Raw genomic sequence first — 23,214 nt, forward strand, 5'->3', positions numbered from 1 at the left:
ATATTATCAAATTCCTTCGATTAAATTGACCTTGATGTGCTCACTTACAAATTGTCTTTCCTAAAAGCAGTATTCAAATCTAACAGTTCTAGAATTTATCAGATAAATACCAAACTAAAAATCTTTCACAAACTTCGAACTATATGACAGGCATGGGCGAGTTAAAAGCTTGATGGTAATAAGGATCTTAATATAGAACAATCTTCAAATCAGCCTTTTCCTTCAAAATCTTTTTGGTCGATGAAAGGTCACAGAAACACGGTATGGTTTTACGTATTCCATCAATACAAATAGCGTAGTCTATTCATTGCATTCCATTTTTTCGATGTCAGCAAATTTTGGATATATCTCAAAATTTTATTAATAAATATACATTTTTAATTCATAGTAGATAATAGAATAACAAGTAGTTTACAAATTTGCATAGAGCTTTAATCAGTAACAACACGGAGTAAAACTCTATTTCCAATACCTTGAGATTCGAGAGAATTCTCAGCATTTAGAACTTGGTTGTTGTAGGTAGATAATTTGAAGTCTGGCAGGTCTTCGTTTTTGTTTATGTACTGTTCAACAGCAATCCAGGTATAAACATCATCTGCCAATTCAGTTCTCAAAAATTTTCGTGTAACGCGTTTATTTGTTGGTAAAACAATCGCAATTAAGATACCTTCTTGTGGTTCGTCTGGCAAAAATTTTGATTTTTCCAAAAATCTATTGATTTTCTCATATTTGTTAGTTTCAGTACTCTGTTTACATGCTTCCTTCAATTCTTCTTCCATTGTTTTATTTCTGTCCTTTTCAATTTTTTCACGGATTGCTTTTTGTTCTGCAAGTTTAAATTCGTCGTCCTGCTGTTGCTTTTCGAATGAACGTGACTTAGATATCTCTTGATTTTGATAAGGAGGCTTTTGGTCGTTGAGAGATTCTTGGATTGCTTTCTCAAGCATTCGATCTGTATTAGAATCTTCATTATAACGATTGGTATGAGGGTAGGGATTCATTAAGAGCGATTCTTGAATAGCTTTTTGTAATTGGACTTCATCTACTGAAGATTGACGCTGGGTTCCTCGGAAATTTTGAGGAGGAGCATCTTTCAAAGATTCCTTCATTGCCCATTCCATTTCTCGAGCATAATTGTAATCAAAATTATTATGATTTGGACGATAATATGAAGGATTCATGCCAGGGTAAGGACCATGTTGTCTAGGATAGTTCGAATAGTGACTATTGTAGCCGTTGTTCATCACTGATCCTAAAATTTTATGACACTTTTCTAGACTCAAATTGGAAAATTTTATTAGGAAAAAATAATTGTGAGAATGCTTTTTATTAGCTTCAAACAATCTATATCTTTCACGAAAGAACGTTTGGAAAATTAATGCAACAAAAGTGACAATAATTTTTTTGGTAAGTAGTGTTAATCGGTCTGTTTCTCTCCAATGAATAGAAATTGTTATCTTCGACCACGAGTTTATGTTAAAACAGTTTAGGACAGACCCATCTATGGAGATATTTCTTATAATATTAAGACGGATTGATAGAAATATCTGAATATAAATTCATCGTTATTAGATTGAGCTCAATCACCTCAAAACGCATATGTCTGCGTGCTACTTCACTGGAATTTTATTCTATACTTATAAAAAAAGTTGTAGTTCACAAAATTTATTATACAATTGAATTTCCTTGAAAATATTCATCAGCAAGGCTATGATTATTGTTGTTTGATTACAAGAGTTACTAAAATTTAAAAGATTTGTTGCCATATTAAAATTTAAGTACTTTGTCTTGTTGAAATTATAACTTGAATATATTTATTTTAGCGTTAAAGTAACCTCAGGCTGACAGATGTTAAATTGCATATTAATTTTTGAATTATCCTCCTGAAGGTCAAAAATAAGTATAAGATCAAGAGATTTTATTCGACAAATCTGATTTCAATAAATTGATATTGTTGGTAATATATTATTTACTCTTTTTTCAATAAGTCTATTAATAAAAAAAGTAATATAGGTTAGAAAGCTAGAGAAATATTTCACTAAGGGCATATTTTATAGAATTTATGAAACCATCATGAATGGACACTGTTTATTAATTTGCGCTTTATAGTAGTAGGATAGGATGGGTTGTGTGACTTTTTTTGTAAACGTAAGAATTCATACAATATCGAGCGATTTTGTATCATTTTTTTAACACATTATTTTTAAAATAATTTATTTTTTTATTCTTACATAAATGACCCAACAAGTAAAACCAGATAAAATAGATTATCGAATTTTAGAGGATGGTGTTCCTGTTTATATTCAAAGATTTAAAGGGAAGCAATATTATAGAATTGTTAATCCTGAATACATAAAACATTTATTTAAAAAGGAAGACTGTGAATTATTAAACGTTAATGAATATGAAACCAATAAATCAAAATTGAAATATAAATATATTGGAAGTGATGAAAGATGCAAAGATAAAGATAAAGTTTATACAGTTTCATATAATAAATGGAAAACCAATAAGATAAGAAAACATTTAGGAGATTATGGTAAAAGTTCTGAATTCTTTAAATCTAGTATGTACGAGAGAGTAAAAGAAATTAGAAATAATTATTTTCATGAGTAAAAGATTCACTACCATAATGAAATACATAATGAAAAAAATAAACTTTAAAAATTCATGTCTTACATTTATGAATAATTTATTTTTATTTTGTATGAAATGAGCGTCAAGACTAACAACGTGAAAACATTAGGATTCACAAACGAGGAAATAAAGGATATATTAGATGAGATGTGTTATGAAGTTAGTAAATATTATTTAAGAAATTGCCAAAAATTTGCCGAGTTATTAAATGATTTAAATTATGATGGAAAAATGAATAAAGATGATGTTATAAATTTCTTATATCCCACATCTGAAGAAGAAAAACCTAAAGAACCTGATGTTTTCCCTGAATATTATGAAGAACGGATTAAAGATGATGAATACGATGAAATTGAAATTGAAAGACTGGAAAAAATAAGAGATGAAATAGATGAAAAAATTAAGGAATTAAGAGAAGTTGAAAATGAAGTAGAGGGTTTAATGAATATCCCAGCTTCAGAATCAGCAGTTCAGAAATCTCATGAAGAAAGATATAAAAATTATGTCTCAGAATCAACACAAAATTTATTAGATGGTGAAATAGATGAAACACTTTCAGAAGAAGGTACTAAATTTATTCGTAAACATAAGTTACAATTTATTGATAATGAAGAATACCCTTGTATCTTACTTTCACCCCCTCTCGATTCTGAGAAATTCAAAAAAGCTCTTAAAAACGTGACATATGCAACTAATACGATTAAGAAAGAAGATCATGATATTTACACAAATTATTATTTAAATAAATGCACAGGTGTTGATAAAGTTTTTGATTTATTAGATAAAATATCAAAAGAAACCATTGGAACATATAAAATTTTGTGTGATTGTGGTTTCATTATTGAAGATACCAATAATGTTTCATATGAAAGAACAGCACCGAAGGAAGATGAAGTGGAAAGGTCTATACCATTCGTTATTAAGAACATAAAAGATATGAAAACGTATAAGCATTATATTTATTCATTTATTTCAGAAAAAATGGAAGCAACCCATAAAACATCTTCTCATCATTTTATAGCTATTCATACATTCCTTTTCAAAGTTGTGAAATTAAATAAGACAGGAATTAGATTTAATGTATCAGGGTATGCATTCTTGAGTAAATTAAAATGTATTCGTCACGTCGCAGATGATAAAAATTTATGTGTTCTTAATTCATTTTATGGGCTTTAAAAAATAAATTTTATTTTTTAATTTTTTTTATTCTTACATAAATGAACAAAAACGGAACCGCTAAAATGAATGATAATCAAATTAGAGCAGAAGGTAGAAGGTTATTTAAACGCTTCTATAACATTCCTGATGGTGTTAATCCTAAAACTCGTAGAAGTTATTTAAATGAAGCAATAGATTCATATGAAGGGTTTGACATTTCATCAGAAAGTGAGAGATGAGCGAGAATGTTAAATGTTAATATTGATTTCTATTATTGTGATCCTCAACCAGAAGACGTGGACATAAATAAGGTAGACTTTCCATTAGTGGATTCAATAATGATAGATCCAGAATTTGAAACAGTAAATATTTTATTAACACAGAGTCCATGTGGAAAACTTCACGCTGACAGAATAACAGACGTTGAAGCACTCACCGGCTATAGAGTTTGCCCATATTGTAAAGAAGAAGTTTATTCTATCCGTGATGATCCAGAAAGGAAAAACCAAAGAAGATTTTTAAAGCATTGTGAGAAATGTAAAGAAAATAATGGGAGATTAATTCAAGACGTTCAGTTGCAAAATACCCAGCAACCATATACACCACATATTACGAAACAGAAGATATATCAGTGGTTATTAGCTCATAATTTGCAGGAATATTATCAACCAACAAGATATTATATTACTTTTGACTTCGAAACATTAGAGACTAAAGAAGAATTACAACTTTCTGAGTGTGCAACTTTGAACGCTTACTTAAAACCATTCATGGTATCATCAACGGTTAAATTAAACGATAAAACATATACGAGGAATTTTTGCTTAACTTCGAGTGATTCTTTTATTTCTGATTGGATTGAGTTTTTATTTTCAACCTGTTCATTAGTTGTTGAATCAAATATGAGTCAATACGATGAATTAATGAAGCCGCAAACGGCGGGGACTTTGTCCCATACATTAAATGAAAAACAGAAGGAAGCATTTAAAGAACTTCTAGATGAGGAATTCAATAAAGTGAATATCATAGGTTTTAATTCGGGAAAGTTTGATTTAAATTTAATTCTTCGTGATTTAAACACTGCAAAATGGAAAATAAAATCAATGCTGGGTTCTTCTTCTCAATTTAAGCAAATCATTGTAAAGAAAGCAAACGTTCCATATGAATTGAGATTTATTGACATCAGAAATTATATAGCGGGTGGGACATTAGACCAATTCACTCAAGATTTCGGAAACAATAAATCACGTGTTAAATCCTTTTTCCCTTATCAATTATCACATGGGAAAATTACGAAGAAGAATTATATAAAGAGGAACCATTCACGAAAGATTCATTTTATTCAGCATTAACTCAAGAAACTATATCAGATAGTGATTATCAAATATATCTCAATGATGCTAAAAACTTTAAGAATAGATTAGAATATTTTATTCATTATTGCAATAAAGATGTTGAAATTATGATTGACCCAATTGATAAAATTATTGAAGAAACATTTGTTTATAAAATTGACATGCTTCATAATCTTTCTTTATCATCGAATGCTTCAATGATTCGTTACGCTTTAGCATATAAAGACTTTAATCCTAATGAAAAATATCCTGAGGAAAAGATAGAATCAAGTTTTGAATTAACGAAAAAGTATTGGAAATATAAAATTGAATCATATAAGAAACAAGATGAAAAAGCAGAAAGGGATACTAAAAATAATGTTTCAATGAATGATTTTCAATACTATCACGATTTAATCCTTTCATCTAAATGCAAAATGTGTGGTAAAGCGTTTACATATGCAAATAAACCAACATTGGATAGAATCGATAATGAAAAACCACATACCAAAGAAAATTGTCAGTTAATGTGTTGTTATTGCAATGTCGTGAAATCAAATAAAGATGAAGATGTTCAACGTTTAAGAATCAATTTAAGAAATTACGCATTAAAAAATAATTTACCAATGACTTTAGATTCAGTTGAAGCTTATCACATTCTCCGTAATGGAATTACTGGTGGTTTATCAAATGTTCAACATCGTGTTAATCTTAAAGGAATCACACACATTAATAAACTTTCATATAGTCCAGAAACTAAAACTGTATCAAATGAGGACACCACCAACATTATGACTCATTTCGTTGGAGTTGACTTTAATTCATTATATCCTTCATCATTTTCATCTAATCCTCATGATTTCATTCAATATACTGACCATAAAATGTATATGCCGGGAAGATTGAATGGTGTTATCATTTGTGATACAGCAACAAAGAAAGCAAAAGCACTGGGAATAATTAAGAAGAAAAATACTTTATTCGTGGCTGAAGTAAAGGGTCACATTGATGAAAAATACATTAATGATTACATAAACTTTTTACCGATAATAAGAAACTTAGATATTATCACAGATGAAAAAACAATTGGCAGTTTTATGTATAATTACATGAAATCAAACAATCTACCAGTTGACCAGAAACAGAGAAAATTAACTCAGTTAGCATCAACACACAACCAATATCAACCATTTTCTTCTTATTATCTTTGGTATCTAATAGACAGATTTCATTTTATCATCGATGATATTCAATCAATTTTAACATTTACTAAAAACACTTGTTTTAATGAATTTGCGAACAAATTTATGAACGAAAGACAAAAGGCTGAATTAGAAGGAAATAAAGGAAAAAGTTTATTTTGCAAGATTTCACTTAATGGATCATATGGTTACGATGCAATGAATACACAAAATTACGCAAAGACTAAAATAATGAATGCACAGAAGGCACGCGTTGCATGTATGTCAAATAAGTTTAAAAACATAAGAGAAATAGGTGAAGATACATATCAAGTGATGCTTAAAGATAGATTTTATAGATGTGATACATGTTTACAAGAGGCATTCTTCACTTTAGATAATGCTAAATACTGGTATTTAGTTTTCATTTATGATTTTATGTATAAATGCATGGATGTTAATCGTTTTCATTTCATTGAAGGTGATACTGATTCATCTTATTGGGCTATTGCTGGTGATCCAAGTCTTCCTAACACTCAAGCATTTCAAGCAATTGTTACCGATAAACAATTTTATGATAAAAACATTTTCAAATTCGCACCATTTGATTTCTTCTGTTTTGATGAGAAATTTAAACCTAAATTAAAGAATAAAGCTGAAGAAAAAGCACATGAGAAGAAATTATTGGGTTTAGCAATTGAGAAACAAGGTGATAACATGGTTGCTTTATGTCCTAAGTGTTATACATCATTCAACGGTTCAATTGATGGAAGTGATTTTAAAAAGATTGCACAAAAAATGAAGGGTGTTAGTTTAAGACAAAATAAGCAATTAACACCTAAAAAATATTTGGATATAATAAATGATAAAGTGATATTTGATGGTCAGAATATTAATTTACAACTTAAAAACGGTTTAATGACTCGCTTAACAATCGGTAAGACTGCATTAACAGGAGCACACACTAAGGCTGTATGTTGTGAAAATGGATGTTGTATGCCATTTATTTAATACAATTTAAAATTTTATTTTTAATGAAATGCCACAGAAGAGACAAAAGGAACCGTTAATGATGGTTTTAACTTTCAGATTCCAAATAATCAACCACAACGAATTTTTTAAATCCCATCACAGCATCAACAGCAACAACAACCGCCACCATTTGATACCGTTTTAGAAGAAGGAACCGTTAATGATGGGATTCAATATGTAAATGATGGTTTTGATACTATGATTCAAAGAGGTGGGCACCCTTAAAACATTGATTTTATTTTTATATAAATGGATAACGTACATTTAAAAATTTTAATTGATGGTTTAGTACTTAATCAAAATTTTCTTAGTTATTATGATTTAAAAGCATATCTCCAAAAATATAATGAAAATATAACGGGTGATGATATGGAATATTATTATCCATATTATAAAAATGAAATTTTGAAATATCATGATAAAATAATTTCTGAAATTAAAGACAAAATTAAAAATAATGAATATTCAAAGGGAAAAACTAAATCACAACTTAAACAGTTGAAAGATTTCAAAAATAAAGTATTAACAGAAGAAGATATTGATGAATTATATATATTATATAATCCTGAGCCGCAAAAGCCAAAGGAACAAAAACAAAAGATGCAAAACGCCCAGGTCCTTCAGACCATAAATGAAGCACAAGCTTTAATTTATGATTCATTAGTTAAACCATATTCAGCCCGACTTTTAAATGAAGATCAACTTTTGGAATTCATCCTTCAACATAAACTCGAAGCAGGAAAGTATATCAAACCTTTATATACAACATATTTAAAACAAATGAATAGAATACATCCAGAATTAATGAAGGGAGGAATGAAATCCAAAATCAAAGCAGATAAAATTAAACCACTTGCAATACCAAAACCTCCAACGACAGTACCTCCTCCTCCTTCAGTTAATCCTTCATCATTCACTTTATTATATCCATTTCAAACATTAAAGAAGCAAAAAGATTTTAAAAAGGATTTCAAGATATTAAATAAACCAATTGACCCGAAAATTCAACCGTTAAAGGAAAAATTTAGTCGCCCTTCATTTGCACCATATCCATATTCATACGAAATCGATCATTTAGAATATTCAAAAGGAAACGTTACTTATTTATTTGCCATTAACATTAACACTAGATATTTATATTGCATTCGAGTGAAAGGGAAAACAGAACAGGAAACAAGAAGAGCTATTCAATACTTACTAGATCATGAAAGAGTAGATAATATCAGGGGTGATGGTGATAAAGGATTTCAGGCAGCTATGACTCATTATTTCCCACAAATTAATTTTTTCTTTTCATCCTCTCCATATACGTTTCATAATAAAATAGTTGATGCGGTAATGAGAACTCTTAGAGATGCGTTAGGGGTTAATGGTCAGATATACTGGGATGGAAATCATGACTCCATCATACAGCAGTTAGTATATTATTACAATAATACATGGCATAGAACTATAAACATGAAACCAGTGGAAATGAAAAATGATATTTCAAAAGAATGGGAATATATTAGAAAGCAAATGGAAAAGTTAAATGATGTTAAACGTGAACAAATTAATTCGGGGCTCATGAATTTTAAACAAGGGGATAAAGTTTTGATTCATCTCGATTATGGAAAAACTGATAAATCAATGACAAAAAGAAGACGAAGATTTGACACAATAGCTAAATTTGTTAGATATATTAACGGCAATGCATTAGTTGAAGTTGACAATAAATTAATAGAAATTCCGATTTATTTTATTACCCCATTATATTTAAATAATATTTAATTTTTTTATTTCGTAAGAAATGAGTGACAACAAAGCAGTCAAGAGTCCAGACGATGAATATAAAAAGAAACTAAACAGAATTAAATCAAAAATATGCTATTACAAAAAGAAGCCGCAATGTGGTGGGGTTGAAAACGATAAGGAAATAATCGAAAAATTAGAAACTTACCGTTCAATCATTAAACTGAGTGAAGCAAAAATAAAAGAATTTAATAGAATAAATAAATTGATTGGAAGAGATGAATTTAATAAAGATGAATTTTTAAACTCAATCCAAATTTAATTTTTATTTTTCTTTGACAACAACACAGGAGGATTAATGAGGAAGGCAGTTATGAAGTATTTTTGAAGAACTGAAGGTGTGACCATGTTACCATGTGCTACCAGGTTAATTAACTTCTCTGAAAAAATGAGACAACATGACATTTAGACAACAACACAGGAGGATTAATGAGGAAGGCAGTTATGAAGTATTTTTGAATAACTGAAGGTGCTACCATGTTACCATGTGCTACCAGGTTATTTAACTTCTCTGAAAAAATGAGACAACATGACATTTAGACAACAACACAGGAGGAAGGCAGTTATGAATTATTTTTGAATAACTGAAGGTGCTACCATGTTACCATGTGCTACCAGGTTATTTAACTTCTCTGAAAAAATGAGACAACATGACATTTAGACAACAACACAGGAGGAAGGCAGTTATGAATTATTTTTGAATAACTGAAGGTGCTACCATGTTACCATGTGCTACCAGGTTATTTAACTTCTCTGAAAAAATGAGACAACATGACATTTTGACAACAGCCCTGAAAATATGATGCAGTCCAAAAATAAAGTTAGTTTTAAAATTATTTTTATTTTTTTATTCCTATATAAATGACAGCAACAAACAACAACAACTTTATCGTTTCTGATGAACAAGTTATTGATTCATTAGCTGAGGAATTAGTTGTGGCAGAAACTAAAACCCTCAACGAAAGAATTGGTGAAAACAAGATTGATTTACATAACTACCTCAAACACGATGGAGGAAGAGGAAGGAAAACTGGTATGGCTTTATTAGTAAATAAAATTTCAAATTTAACGATTATAGATGTTGATATCAATAAATCGTACAATGATGAACTTAAAGAAACAGTTAGAAAAGACATTCTATCAAAACTTTCGGATAAAGATGTTATCGTTAAAACCGCTTCAGGAGGTCTTCACATTTATTGTAACACTAATTTCTTCTATTCAACCTCGAACAGAATGATTAAATGTTATTCTTGCAATGATTATGATATTGATATCATGACTTCTATGGATGATTCAAAGCGTTCTTTAGTAGTTATGGCTGATTCAAGAGTTCGCAAGAATGCATCAGAACCAATCAATACATACTCATTCATTCGCGGAAGTTATGATTCAACATTAACTAGAACAGTGAATGATATATTAAATGATTTGAATATTAAGGTAAGAGTTGAACAGAAGAACGAAGAAATAAAGACTATCATGAATGAAAACAAAGATGTAAACATTGACGATAAACTTGCCCAGAGCATAGTCGATGGCATCAGTGATTTTGAAGTACATAATGACGGTGGAAACATGAATTTAGAAAAAGAAATAACATTATTCACACTGTTTCAAGCAATTAATTCGTTACCGGATCATTTGATTAATGAAGCCTACGATAACGTTTATAACTTCTGCAATTTAACTGAAAATGCAAAAAGTAATTTTGAAAAAGCACGTAGTAGATATGCACATTTAATGACTTCTCCATTTGTTTTAGTGAAGATTCTAAAACTATATCAAAAGGAATATTATGATGAATACGTTTTACCTTTATTACGTAAGCCAAAAATAACATTTGATATCAAACTTGATGACTCGTTTTTGATAACAGATATTAGACGCAAGGCTGAAAATCATCAGTATAAAACAGTTCTGAAGTAATTGAGGATTTATCACGTGTAATCCGTTTTGTAGATTATGGAAACAAATACTTCATTCAAAAGGACTATAATATCCACGACAAAATGAATCAAATATCATTCGTTCTTCAATCAAACATGAAAGAGTCACTCAAAATGATTAAATTATTTAAAGAAGAAGGTAAAACCATAACAGCATGGGATGTACTACTAAATCAATTGTCTTCATTAACTGTTAAGGGTGTTTGCTTTAAATCTGATTCTCCAGATGTTTTCTCAACGTTTCAGGGTTATAAATACAACGTTCTCGAAAAAGTAGATTACTCAAAAATTGAGATGTTTATGGATTTCATTAAAGAAGCCATTTGTGATAATAATGATGAAGTGTATAAATATCTTCTCGGCTGGATTGCATCAATGATTCAACATCCTGGAATCAAGAATGAAACAGCAATTATTTTGAAAGGACTTCAGGGAACAGGTAAAAACAGATTTACAGACATTATTTCTGAACTCCTCGCTGGTTATTCATGTAAAAACATTACTGAAATAAGTGAGCTAACGGGTAATTTCAATTCAGTAGTTGAGAATAAAATGTTTCTTGTACTTAATGAACTCAAGAATGTAGGTGAAGATAGACTCGCAAACTTCAACGCTTTGAAATCAATTATAACGGATAATGAGATTAGAATTAATGAAAAGAATCAACCCAGAAGAACAGCTCAGAACGTTGCAAACTTCATTTTCGTAACTAATAACGTTTACCCTGTCAAAATTGAAGTTGGAGACAGAAGATACGTAGTTTTAAGAGTTAATGGTAAATTCAAGGGTCAATTTGATTACTTCAAGAATTTAATGGATTCATGCACAAAGGAATTTTATGATAATTTACTGACGTATTTTATGCAATATGACCTTTCATCATTTAATGTACGAATCATTCCGATGACTGAAGCCAAACAAGATTTAATAGAATTATCAACAAATCCTTTAGATGTATGGATAAATACACATTATGATGAATTGAGTGCAGGTATGACGTGTGAAAATGCTCTATTCTGCAAACCATCAGACATGAAAGACAAGAATTTCCAAATGAGTATTAAGGATAAATGTGATAGGAAACATAGAAGAATAGACGGTAAACAAACATGGTGTTATGTTTTGAAAGAAGAAATGAAAGGATTATATAAACATGTTGAACCAAACGATAATGAGAATTCATTTACTGACGATGAAATACCTGTAAATGAGGCAGTATAAAGTATGATTTGAATTTATTTTTGCATTAATCCTGCTGTGTTGTCAAAATGTCATGTTGTCTCATTTTTTCAGAGAAGTTAAATAACCTGGTAGCACATGGTAACATGGTAGCACCTTCAGTTATTCAAAAATAATTCATAACTGCCTTCCTCCTGTGTTGTTGTCTAAATGTCATGTTGTCTCATTTTTTCAGAGAAGTTAAATAACCTGGTAGCACATGGTAACATGGTAGCACCTTCAGTTCTTCAAAAATAATTAATTATTGAATAACCTGAAACCATTAACGTAAACATTATTTTTGGGTCATTTACACTCATTACGATGAAATCATGACAAAACATTAACGTAAACATATACGATAAAATTCATGAAAATTCATAACGTATATCACGTTAAACGTTTGTAAATCATGAGGTTAGAAATGAGGTTAGATCTAACCATCTACCCTAAACATTAATCCTGCTGTGTTGTCAAAATGTCATGTTGTCTCATTTTTGGAGCTCAGGACTTTAAGCAGCTCTGAACCATGCGAATATAGTCACAAATGGTGGCATGTAATCTTTACCCGAGCCTGTTGGATTTGTTGTGAAAGTGTGTGAATGATTTCCTGCGGTTCCACAGAAAATACCTGTGCTTGAATCTACTGGGTCAGTTGTGATATCATATCTATTCATTCCCCATCTATCCGAACCCGCTGCAAGATTTGTATAACCTCTTTTTGTTATTGAATGTGAATGATTTCCTGTTGTGTTTGTCGTTCCTGTATGAGTGTGCGGTGGAAGGTTTGCTTCTTTAATTTTCTTCGAACCTCCTGTTTGCTTTGAATATCTAGCACAGTATAAGAATTTGTCTACAATCTGCTTCCACGTACCAAAACCTAAAACTGTTGATGGATTTGTTGAGTTCATTGACGTATAAATAGAACCAACAGGATATAATGTTTGAAGTATTTCAGTCTTTAATGTTTGAAGCTCTGTTTTGTCTGCTTTCTTATCATATAAATCTTGAGCAGTGAATTTAACTTTATTTTCATCATCCATGACATAAACATTTTTACATTTAATTTTTTTCATCGTTGTTATGTTTTCATTCGATGTTAAACCTTGTGGAAAGTTAGGAGGATTATAATATAATGCATCCCCATCAGTTCCGTCAACCGTTCCTTCAATACTTTCTATAGCAACAGTTGAGAAGAAGTTATGTGTATGGTTCTTATCTGCTTTAAGGTCTAAACATCCTGAAACCCATCCTGTATCAGCTTTAACTTTAAAAGTCTCCGATGTCCATTCATGATACCATTCAACCTTTTCTTTAATTTCATTATCTTTTTCATCAACATAAACCAAATTTGCCTTCTTATTTAACTCACTATCCACATATTCCTTATCCACCTTCTTCATTATGTCATTTAGGAAACCTTCTATGAATTCCTCATTTAAATTAAATCTTCCAATCTTCAAAACTTTAGGAAATGCATTTAATGCGTAATATCTCTGTTCTTCTGGTGGAATTGATGTTATATCATCCGTTATTCCTTTAATTTTTGAATTCATAAATAAAATTTCTTTTATATTTGATATCACTGCACCACCTTTGCAAACGAATTCGAAATGTTCATTTTTCAATACTATCTCCAAATCTCCATATTTCAACCTTTGCGTTTGTTCTGCCATCTTTGAATTATATGCATATATGGCGTATGTAATGGTCTGAAGGACCTGGGTGTTTTGCACCTTAAGTTGTTGTGGTTGCTGTTGTTTAATCATTTATTATGATTTAAAAATAAATATTTTAATCCGTTATCTCATCAGCTATTTTCTCTATTTGAAATTGCCATAATATTTCATTCATAAATTCTAAATCACAATCAAATAGGTCAGTTATTCTAAATTTAATATTTGATAAATCTTTTGAATGAAGAATAAATGAATTCCCGGATAATTGAAACGGATATGATAAAGAAAATGTGTTTAAGTTGATGGATAAAATGTTTTGTATTGATGGGTAAGAGTTAGGGTCTAATGTTTGATGTGAAAATCTCATTGGGGTATTAACTTTATCACATTTGATTAAAATGAAATTGGAACCAGTGTCAGAATACAAAACATCCCCAACATCTTTTTCAAAATTTAATATCCCCAACGATGAACGAAGATGAGGAGTACAAAATTTAATTTTCAGCGGAAATTTAATAAGGTTATTTATTTCATCAAGTTCAAAAAGTTTATCAGGTTTTGATTTAAAATTTTCTTCATACCATACGATAAATGATTCATTTAAATAACTTAAAATCATGTTAATATCCCATTTCGCTATCACATTATTTATATACATATCATACGTTTTTTCATGGTCATCTTTAATAAATGATATATAATCTGAAGGGTCTAAAGAATGGGATTAAATTTACCACTCACAGAAACGAGAGTAACATTATAAATTCCGCTAACTGTTAAATTTAATTCACAGTTATTATTCGAAATAATATTGATAATTGACATTTTTATTACGATTAAAAATATGGTAAAGCGTTATTTTCCAGTGATAAATAAAACTAGAATAAGATTACCTCAAGAATTCATAAATTCAACGAATAAGAAATTCATTCATGTTATAATTTTAGTGTTTTCAGAAAATATGAGTCAATGTCATATTCATCAACAGGTTATATTTCACTTCATTCAAATTTAGTTCAATCAAACCCATATAATGACCATTTCATAAGATTTTCAGATGGTATTAAAAATGTAATTGATAGATTAAAATATGAACAGATTGACAATATCGAATTTTTGGAATTTTGGTTTAAATATCCCGATGGAAAAAAGATTGAAGTTAAAGATAAAGCTGATACTATAACAAAAACAATTACAATGACCGATCCAGATAGTGGGGAACAAAAAGAAATAAAACAAACGATAGAAACTGGTGAAAGGTCAATTATTATTGATTATGATTCAAAGATTATTATTCGATAATGTTAATGCTTGAATATTAAATAGTCTTAACAAAGAATTTTTCAAGTGATATTTTATATTCATCAACTATTTTATTATAAATATCATTATATGTTAAATGAAGTTCAGTTGTTGTTCCGTTTTTGATATCTTAATTGTGCTAATATCCTTTATAGGATTTATTTTTGCAACTGTTCCGCAGCATGAAACCTCATCATCTATGAAAAATTGAATCTTAACGTCTGAATCTTGAACATCACAAAGAATGGCGATAATGTGAATTAATGATTCATAAGGTAAAATAATTAAACCGGATTGATCAATTAAATTTATTATTGAATCATAATTATTAATTATTATATCACGGTAAATTTTCATTAATTCAGAATTAATGTCTATTTTATATGGGTTCTCGATGTTTGATGAAAGAGGGGGGGTATGCTGGATAAGTGGGAATTTCAACAGGTTCTTTACCAGGTTCAGATAAAATGATTGGGTCTCCATCTTCTTTATTTTGCTCCTCCTCATTCTTCGGTAAGTCACGAGTTAATAAATTTGGTTGAGTTGCTGACCTTGTTAATTCGGGGCTAACATTAACTTTAACATTTTGAATAATTCGTGATTTATCATCATTTACGTTATAACCAACCGTAATCTCTGCTTTTGCGTTAGTGTTCTTTTGACTAGTGAAACGTCTTCTCATTTATAATCGAATAAAAAAAATATATTTAAACTTTTATTTTGCTGGAACTTTTGAATCTACTATTCCCTGTATTTGTTCATGAAGTTGATTTTTAGCATTTTCATCGAAATTAATAGACCGAATATATTCATTAATTGCATTCTTATAATCATTTGATTTCTCAAATTTTCTTTTATCTGATTCCTTAACTAAATCATAAGTTAAACCACGTTGCTGATATAATGGTTTCTTAATTAAATCTTTGAATGCTTGAGATAAAGCACCTGATGCAATTCTTGCTACTATAATTGGTTGGAATTGCTGTTTAAGTTCATCTTTAACATTTGCGAAAACTGGATCGAATAAAGCAACTTTAAAGAATTTCTTAGCTGAAATTTCAGGTCTAATATTTGCATATTGACCATCAAACGGGTTAGAATATCGTGGTAATCCATCCGGTCCCTCTTCAACAGCATTTAATTCTTCATTGAAATAAGAATATGGATTATGACGGTATGAATTAATTGGACCATTTTCACCTTCTCCAATGTATTGTTTAACAGCTTTTCCATTTTCATCAAATTGCATAGGATAACGTTCATTATATGCTTTACGTTTAGGATAATTACTTATAGTTAATTTATAACCATTTATGACTTTAATATTACCTTGACCATCAGTAACGAAAACTTCATTAATACCATCAGGTTTTCCATTTGACCCGTAATGTCTGCTTCGTGTGCTTCCAATTTGGACCATGACGTTTGGCATATGCTTGAGCTTCTGGTAATGTTAAAACGTTTTCTCATTTGTTTAACATCTTTTTGAAGACCAGCAACAATATGAACTAATTTTTCATTCCATCAGGAACTTTCATAGTTCTATTATATGCACCCTTTTTGTTTGTCCCTTGTTTTAATGGAACCTGTAGAAGATTTGCTATTTCTGTCATGTTTAATTATAAATAAAAAATAAAAATTAATTATAAAAAGTTAATCAAATTTAACACTTCCTTTATTTAAATCAACTATTATTTTTCCATGTTCACCTAATTGCTGATATTGTGTGTAAAGTTCATTAATGCTCATTGGTAAATTCACTTGATAAAGCATAACGTTCAACTGTTGACGACTAAACCCACTGAAAATGAAAAGGGTTGATAGATTTGATTTAATGTTTGTGCTTAATGCTTTGAAATATTGAACAGCCATAAAGAATGAACACTGAATGTGTCGACATTGAGTTAATAACTGATTAAAATATGATTTCTCATTTGTTATTAGTTTTGATTTCACTGCATCATCTAGAAAAATGAGTGAATGCAAAAATTCTCTATCAAAATTTGAAATAGAAAGTGTTTCAAATAATTCATCCCGTTGTTTATCAATAATTTTATCCTCTAATCCTTGCTTCTTGATTGTATTATATAATTCTTTATACATTAAAAAGTTTTTTAAATAATCTTCTGCTTCTTCTTGTGATAAATAAATAATTGGAATTTTGATTAAATGCTTTAAAGATTCAAATGTATCATCTGAAGGTGAACCTGAACGGTTGATATAAATTAACACATGTGAATAGGGGGAAGTGTTAGCAATAATGATAATTTGTTTTAATATCGTTAATGTTTTACCTTTATTTTGTTTACCAATTGCTGCAGTGATTGAATTTAAGTAACATTCAGAATATGGAATTTTCATTAATTTTTCCTTAGATAGAGCATTTCTATTATCACTCAATGCTTCATTAATCATATCATCTACGTATGTATTATATACTCCTGCTAATTCTTCATAAGGGGTGGATGAATTTAAATCCATTTAATCAAAAATAAATTTATAATTTTAAACATTTCTATTCATCAATATTTCATCATATGAACTTCTATACTGTGGTGGTGTACCTGTTGGATGATATTTCAAACCTTCATCCGGTGTCCATGTCCAATATGTTGTCCTAGTAAACCAAACCTGAGGAGGATTTGTCACCTTTGAACAGTAAGTGTCATTTTCACCCTGAATGATTGGATAAGCTTTCACTTGTACTGTAACTTGTGAGTTGAAAGTTTCTAATCCATCAAAGAATATACCCGCTCCATCACGTTGAACTGGAATAGTGCATAAGAATGAAGTTTGGTCTTTCCATGTTCTAGCTAATGGCGTGCCATCATCTGCATTCAGTGGTCTAGTTAATGAGTCCTCGTATTCTTCTGTGCATTCATTCACTCCATCTAAATCAGAAGCTTGAAGCATACGTGTAAAGAATATGTCGCCCACTGTGGTCATCGCTTGATCGGGGAAGTTTCTGGAATCTATAGTGACCTGAAGACCTCGAAGCATTGGATTTTCTAAAACTGTTCTTTGCATTGCATTCTTCGGAAATGTTAACACAACATCTGTAACATTATGAAGAGCGTATGAGAAATCTGAGCTGATACCTTCAGGAGTGATGCAACCTCCATTTAGTGAACGAACGTCAATATGTTGAGCTGGAATCATGAATGGATCTTCCTTACTGAATAAACGTGGTATTGCTTTAACTGATTCTTCAATTAAACCGTATCCTGGTGTAATGCATTTATCCTCTAAAACTTCCATCTTTGTGCATGAAATAATAACGTTATCAACTGTTGCGTCAGCAGATGTAGCGGCTAAGCTTGTAATTAATTTGGCAGGAAGTCCGATTTGTTGGAATTTGCGATCATATTTATAAACATGATTCATAATCTTTTCATAATTTTCATCAGTTATCTTTTCATAAACGTAATTTTGTAAATCAGCAACTCTTAACGGGTCAACCTGACAAAATACTAAAGTATCCCTGAAAACATAATATTTAAGAATGATATCACCAAATGATTTAGGATAATCATCGAACGCCTGAAATGCTAACAAATCATTTACCGGAATAATCATATCAAAAGTGATATCAACTTCTTCATTTGCGTTCTTGAAAACTTCTGAAGGGTCAATATATTTACCACATACTGAGTTATCATATTTTTGAACATTATTATATAACGAATGAACAAACTTTTTAACTTTCCTTTCTGATTTTGGTTTATATGTTGCAAATGCGAAAGATTCACGGGCGCAATCCATCTGAAGATAACCGGCATCACCTCTTTCGGTTTCTACTTCTAATTGTTTAAAGCTTTGATTTGATGATTTGTAACCAACGAATAAACGCATGCATTTAAAAGCGGCATCACATGTGAAAGCTTTATTTGAAACTAGAGTTGCTTTAACTTTGCGTTTAATATATGTGTCACCTAATTGGTTCACATCATGAGCCGGATTTGTAATTCTTAAATGAGTTTGTTTATCATCAAAATATGGAGCATCAGAGTCATAGCATGAACTTTCAAGTTCTCTATAATATCTTCTACCGTCATTCTTTGCGAATATTTCATTTATCTTTTCGAATGAATGAAACACATTTCCATTAATCGGTTTAGTGTTTGGCACTAAATAGTTAGTCGTCATTTATTAATAAATAAAAAATCAAAATTAAAAGATGAAAATGAATTTTTAATTTTAATGAAATAATCAACTATGGCTGCAGGTATATTTAAGAAACTGTGGGATAAAGTAAAAAGAGGAGCGAGTAAAGTTTGGGAAACATTGAAGAAGGGAGCAAATTGGATATTTAAGAATAAAGAAGCAATTAGTGACGTTGCTGAATCAATAACACCAAAAGCTGCCCAATAAGAGAAATATTAAATAAAGGAGAAAAAGTTTATCAAAGACTACAACCGATACTAAGATAAAAATAATTTATTTTTCCACTATCTACCTCCTATTTTATTAAGTATTCCTTCAGCTATTCCACCAATTGCGTTACCTGCTTGTGCTCCCATCGCCGGATTACCTGCTTTAGTACCTAATACTCCAGTTAGTATACAAGTCTTGGGTACGGCGGCACTGCGTTCCACCTTACCCAACACTAACTTAACCTTAAATATTTACAAAGCCGCCAACCACTTCACTAACGAACTCACTAATGTAAAAAATAAACGTTCTCACTATCGTTCTCACTAACGACTTCACTAATGTTCTCATAAATTTTCCTCAATATCTTCATCATCAGTGTTAACCCTATTGTAGTCATACTTGAAGCCATAAACTTTCTCTAACTTTTTAAACGTACAATTTACATAACTTACCTTCGTCATCGTATGGTTTAATGATATAACTATTTCTATTATACACAGTCAATGAAAATCAACTGGTCTCGATGTATTTGAAAAAAGAACATGTTATGCTCAGGAAGGAAGAATAAATGTTTAAATGTATGTTTGTATACTGTGGAATTCAAATGAGTTGCTTTGTTCTGTCATTTACATCCAAATAAAAATTTTCAGTAAAAATAAAAATAAACTTAAAAATAAAATAAAAAATAAACTTAAAATTAATGATATCACCACCCTCACACGTATGAAAACATAGCACAAAAATAAATTTAGGTGAATGGTGAGATCTCACCTCTTTTTTCAACCTGTTTTTCACCCTGTTGAATCATTGCTTTATAACTCTCTTCCTTGATTCTTTTTAGTTGCTTCTTAACATCTGTCTCCAACTTGACTGTCTTTCTTCTTCGCCGTAATGATACCAGTTACTTCCACCAGTCAATGGGTCAAATGGTCGTTCATAAGGGTTTCCATACATTCCATAGGGACCATACGGAAGAACTACTAGTGGAGAAGAAACATTTTCTTTAGTTCCATTGACTCTATTTTAAATGCATTGTTTCACCTTTCATCTGGTCATTAAAGTCTTTTGCGTGTTTTGCAAACTCATCGTCCTTTCCTAAAGCATTTTCTGACTCATCGCAACCAAATTGGATGCTTTATTTATGAGCCCTATTTTATTTAATCTTAACTTCTTTGCAACCCAGCCTCCAATCTTTCCTTTATTTGCATCTATATGTCTTCGAAACCCTTCCTCCACTCATTTTATTTACTGCGTCATAAGCTCCAAGTGCTTTTGCTCCAAATGCTAATGCTTTTGTTCCCATTGCGCCTAAAAGCTGCCCAAGCTACCATTTACCCCATATTAAAATCATCTCTCTTCAATATTATCTCATAAAAGTTCTCGTTACTGGAGAAAGTCAATGAAACATAAACATTCTCACGGCTTCGCCCTCACGCTTTGCGGTCTATCTAACTTATTTCTTATATCATCTATACGCTTCAAAATGTCTGAACAATGCTAACATCTTCTACAACAGTTATTCATCATGAATGACCTTCAAGAACAAGCTCATTTAATATGCAATTAAAATCAATAATGAGGTCCATCCTTTCCATCTTTTGGTAGCACAACATCTTTTCATTGAAGAAGGTTCGACAAGTCTTATGTTAAACTTACTGACAAAGTTTGTTATACTATAATGCTTCGCGGCGAATACATATAGTTTGAAAGACATAATATAGATTCTTCAGCAAATTCACTTATACTGGATTTTATAACAATGTTCTCACGAGACCAAAATACCACCAATTGACAATCTTGTAAGCAATCCTGCTGAACCTTCTACTGTAAACGTCGATGGTAACATTCCACGAAGGTCATCTATTGACATCTTTGAGTCACTGAATTTAAATATTTTTCTTAAAGCAATCGTCATTATCTAACCATGTAATAGCTTTGAAGTTTTCATTCGAATATACATCTGCTTCATTAAATGTAAAACCTGACTTCTTGCAGAGGCGATTTTAAAAATCTATTGCATTTGTTTCAAAATTATATGCTATGGTAACTTCTGAAGGTAATGGATGCCCTTCCGCAGTCAGTTGTTCTCTCACTACCATTTAAGCTTTGTGTTAAAAACTTCATGTCATCTCCTGTATCTAAGTTCACATACACAGCAACAGGGAAACTATTCTTCTTTGTTTCATCATTATATCTCAAAACATTAAAGTTCTTCAATAATATTGTCCTTCCTGCTGAATACTTCTAACTTGTCTTATTTCAATAGCTTTCTCACCTCCTACATACTCTACCCAGTGCTTGGATATTCATAAGTATACTGACTTTCTTGAATTTTGTTGGTTTCATCATAACGTGTTCATAGTATATTTTATACTCTTGTCAGTTAGACTCGGTGCTATGTTCTGAATATTTTCTGACTTGCATTTTTAATGGAGATAAAATGAAGCATTTAATACATGATGTAGATGAAGACATGAATGAAACTACAGACAAACTTAACTCTTCTCTTATTCTTCCTTTCAGCAAAGATTATGAATTCTGTTCAAATGGTGTGTATTTCTATTGTGGAAGATGGGTTCAGAGAAGACATTCAACCTCATTCGTCATATACTCATAACAGAAACGTTTAGGAAACGACTCTTACTATGACCAAAATCATTATATCAGCAACTTCAGACTCTATGGACTCAACAGCGAAAACATTTATGTCAAAAGTTCAAGCCTCTGTCGTTAAAGTTCCAGACAGTGAACTCATTGAATTTCTTCAACGTTACATTCGACGTAAGAGGAAATATTATGCCATCGTTGAATTTATACAGTCAGGAATGCAAAAGACTTCTGAGGAGATGGAAAGAATTATTGACAAACACCACTTACGTCATACTCAGGAGTTTACGATATGAAACGACTTACAAACTACATTCTGTCAAAACTTTCAAAATACCCCTTCAAAAATATCCTTCAAACACTCTGCTCGTTTGTGACGACTTCGCCGGAAAAGGTTTAGTGTCAAAACCAGACTCACCATTAGCTAACATCATAACTAAAGTCAGACATTACCATTTAACTGTAGCAATACTTATGCAAACATGGCGTTTTTGCTTTAAACATAAAACGTCTCATAACTGACTTCGTTATCTTTCAAGGTTTCTCACGCTATGATATTGAACTCATTTGGAAACAGTCAGGTATAACATTACCTTTTGAAGAAATTTGGGAAGCATATAAGTCTCTCATCTCTCCTCGTTCATACCTTGAGATTCATATCATGACTAATACCATTAAAGTCAAAAATATTCCATGGGAACGACCAACATTGTTTTAAAGTTTAACCTTCAATTGACTGATGGTAAACAAATTCCATGCATCTCTGTCGCCATTTCTGTTAATATTTTTGCTGTCATTCATATCATCCACTTCCCCATCCGTTAGCTTTTGAGGATATGCGTTAGAATAGCTGTTCTTAAATGAAGGCTTTTCACCTTTGAGAGCATAAACTCTATAACTTTCTGCATACTTTATGTTTGAACCTCCTGAGCCATCATTGACATAAATTTTT

General features: G+C 30.6%; 3 protein-coding genes and 3 pseudogenes across 6 annotated transcripts, besides 3 other annotated features; 3 read left to right on the forward strand and 3 right to left on the reverse strand.

Annotated features, from left to right (window-relative positions):
• Positions 1-387: 387 nt before the first annotated feature.
• TVAGG3_1001890 (ubiquitin-like family) lies at positions 388-1,263 on the reverse strand (the record flags this gene model as incomplete). The annotated part of the gene is made up of 1 exon (XM_001303898.1): positions 432-1,244. One exon carries the CDS (start codon positions 1,242-1,244, stop codon positions 432-434), a length of 813 nt encoding a protein of 270 aa, XP_001303899.1.
• Positions 1,264-2,745: 1,482 nt separating this feature from the next.
• Positions 2,746-3,133: a mobile genetic element.
• A 2,902-nt stretch (positions 3,134-6,035) lies between these two features.
• TVAGG3_1001910 lies at positions 6,036-7,321 on the forward strand (annotated as a pseudogene). The gene has a single exon. A coding segment is annotated over exon 1 (1,286 nt).
• A 270-nt stretch (positions 7,322-7,591) lies between these two features.
• Positions 7,592-9,112, forward strand: TVAGG3_1001930 (integrase core domain containing protein family; the record flags this gene model as incomplete). The annotated part of the gene is made up of 1 exon (XM_051254318.1): positions 7,592-9,112. One exon carries the CDS (start codon positions 7,592-7,594, stop codon positions 9,110-9,112), a length of 1,521 nt encoding a protein of 506 aa, XP_051079892.1.
• Positions 7,592-17,636: a mobile genetic element.
• Positions 9,995-12,303, forward strand: TVAGG3_1001950 (annotated as a pseudogene). The gene has a single exon. A coding segment is annotated over exon 1 (2,309 nt).
• On the reverse strand, positions 15,298-15,963 carry TVAGG3_1001960 (annotated as a pseudogene). Its single transcript has one exon. A coding segment is annotated over exon 1 (666 nt).
• A 953-nt stretch (positions 17,637-18,589) lies between the features above and the next one.
• Positions 18,590-19,427, reverse strand: TVAGG3_1001970 (uncharacterized protein; the record flags this gene model as incomplete). The annotated part of the gene is made up of 1 exon (XM_051254319.1): positions 18,590-19,427. A coding segment is annotated over one exon (838 nt), but the record flags the coding sequence as incomplete, so codon positions are not given.
• Positions 19,428-19,882: 455 nt separating this feature from the next.
• Positions 19,883-23,214: part of a mobile genetic element that runs on past the window's edge.

This window comes from Trichomonas vaginalis, chromosome I (genome assembly GCF_026262505.1).
Source record: "Trichomonas vaginalis G3 chromosome I, whole genome shotgun sequence".
NCBI classification, from domain to species: domain Eukaryota; phylum Parabasalia; order Trichomonadida; family Trichomonadidae; genus Trichomonas; species Trichomonas vaginalis.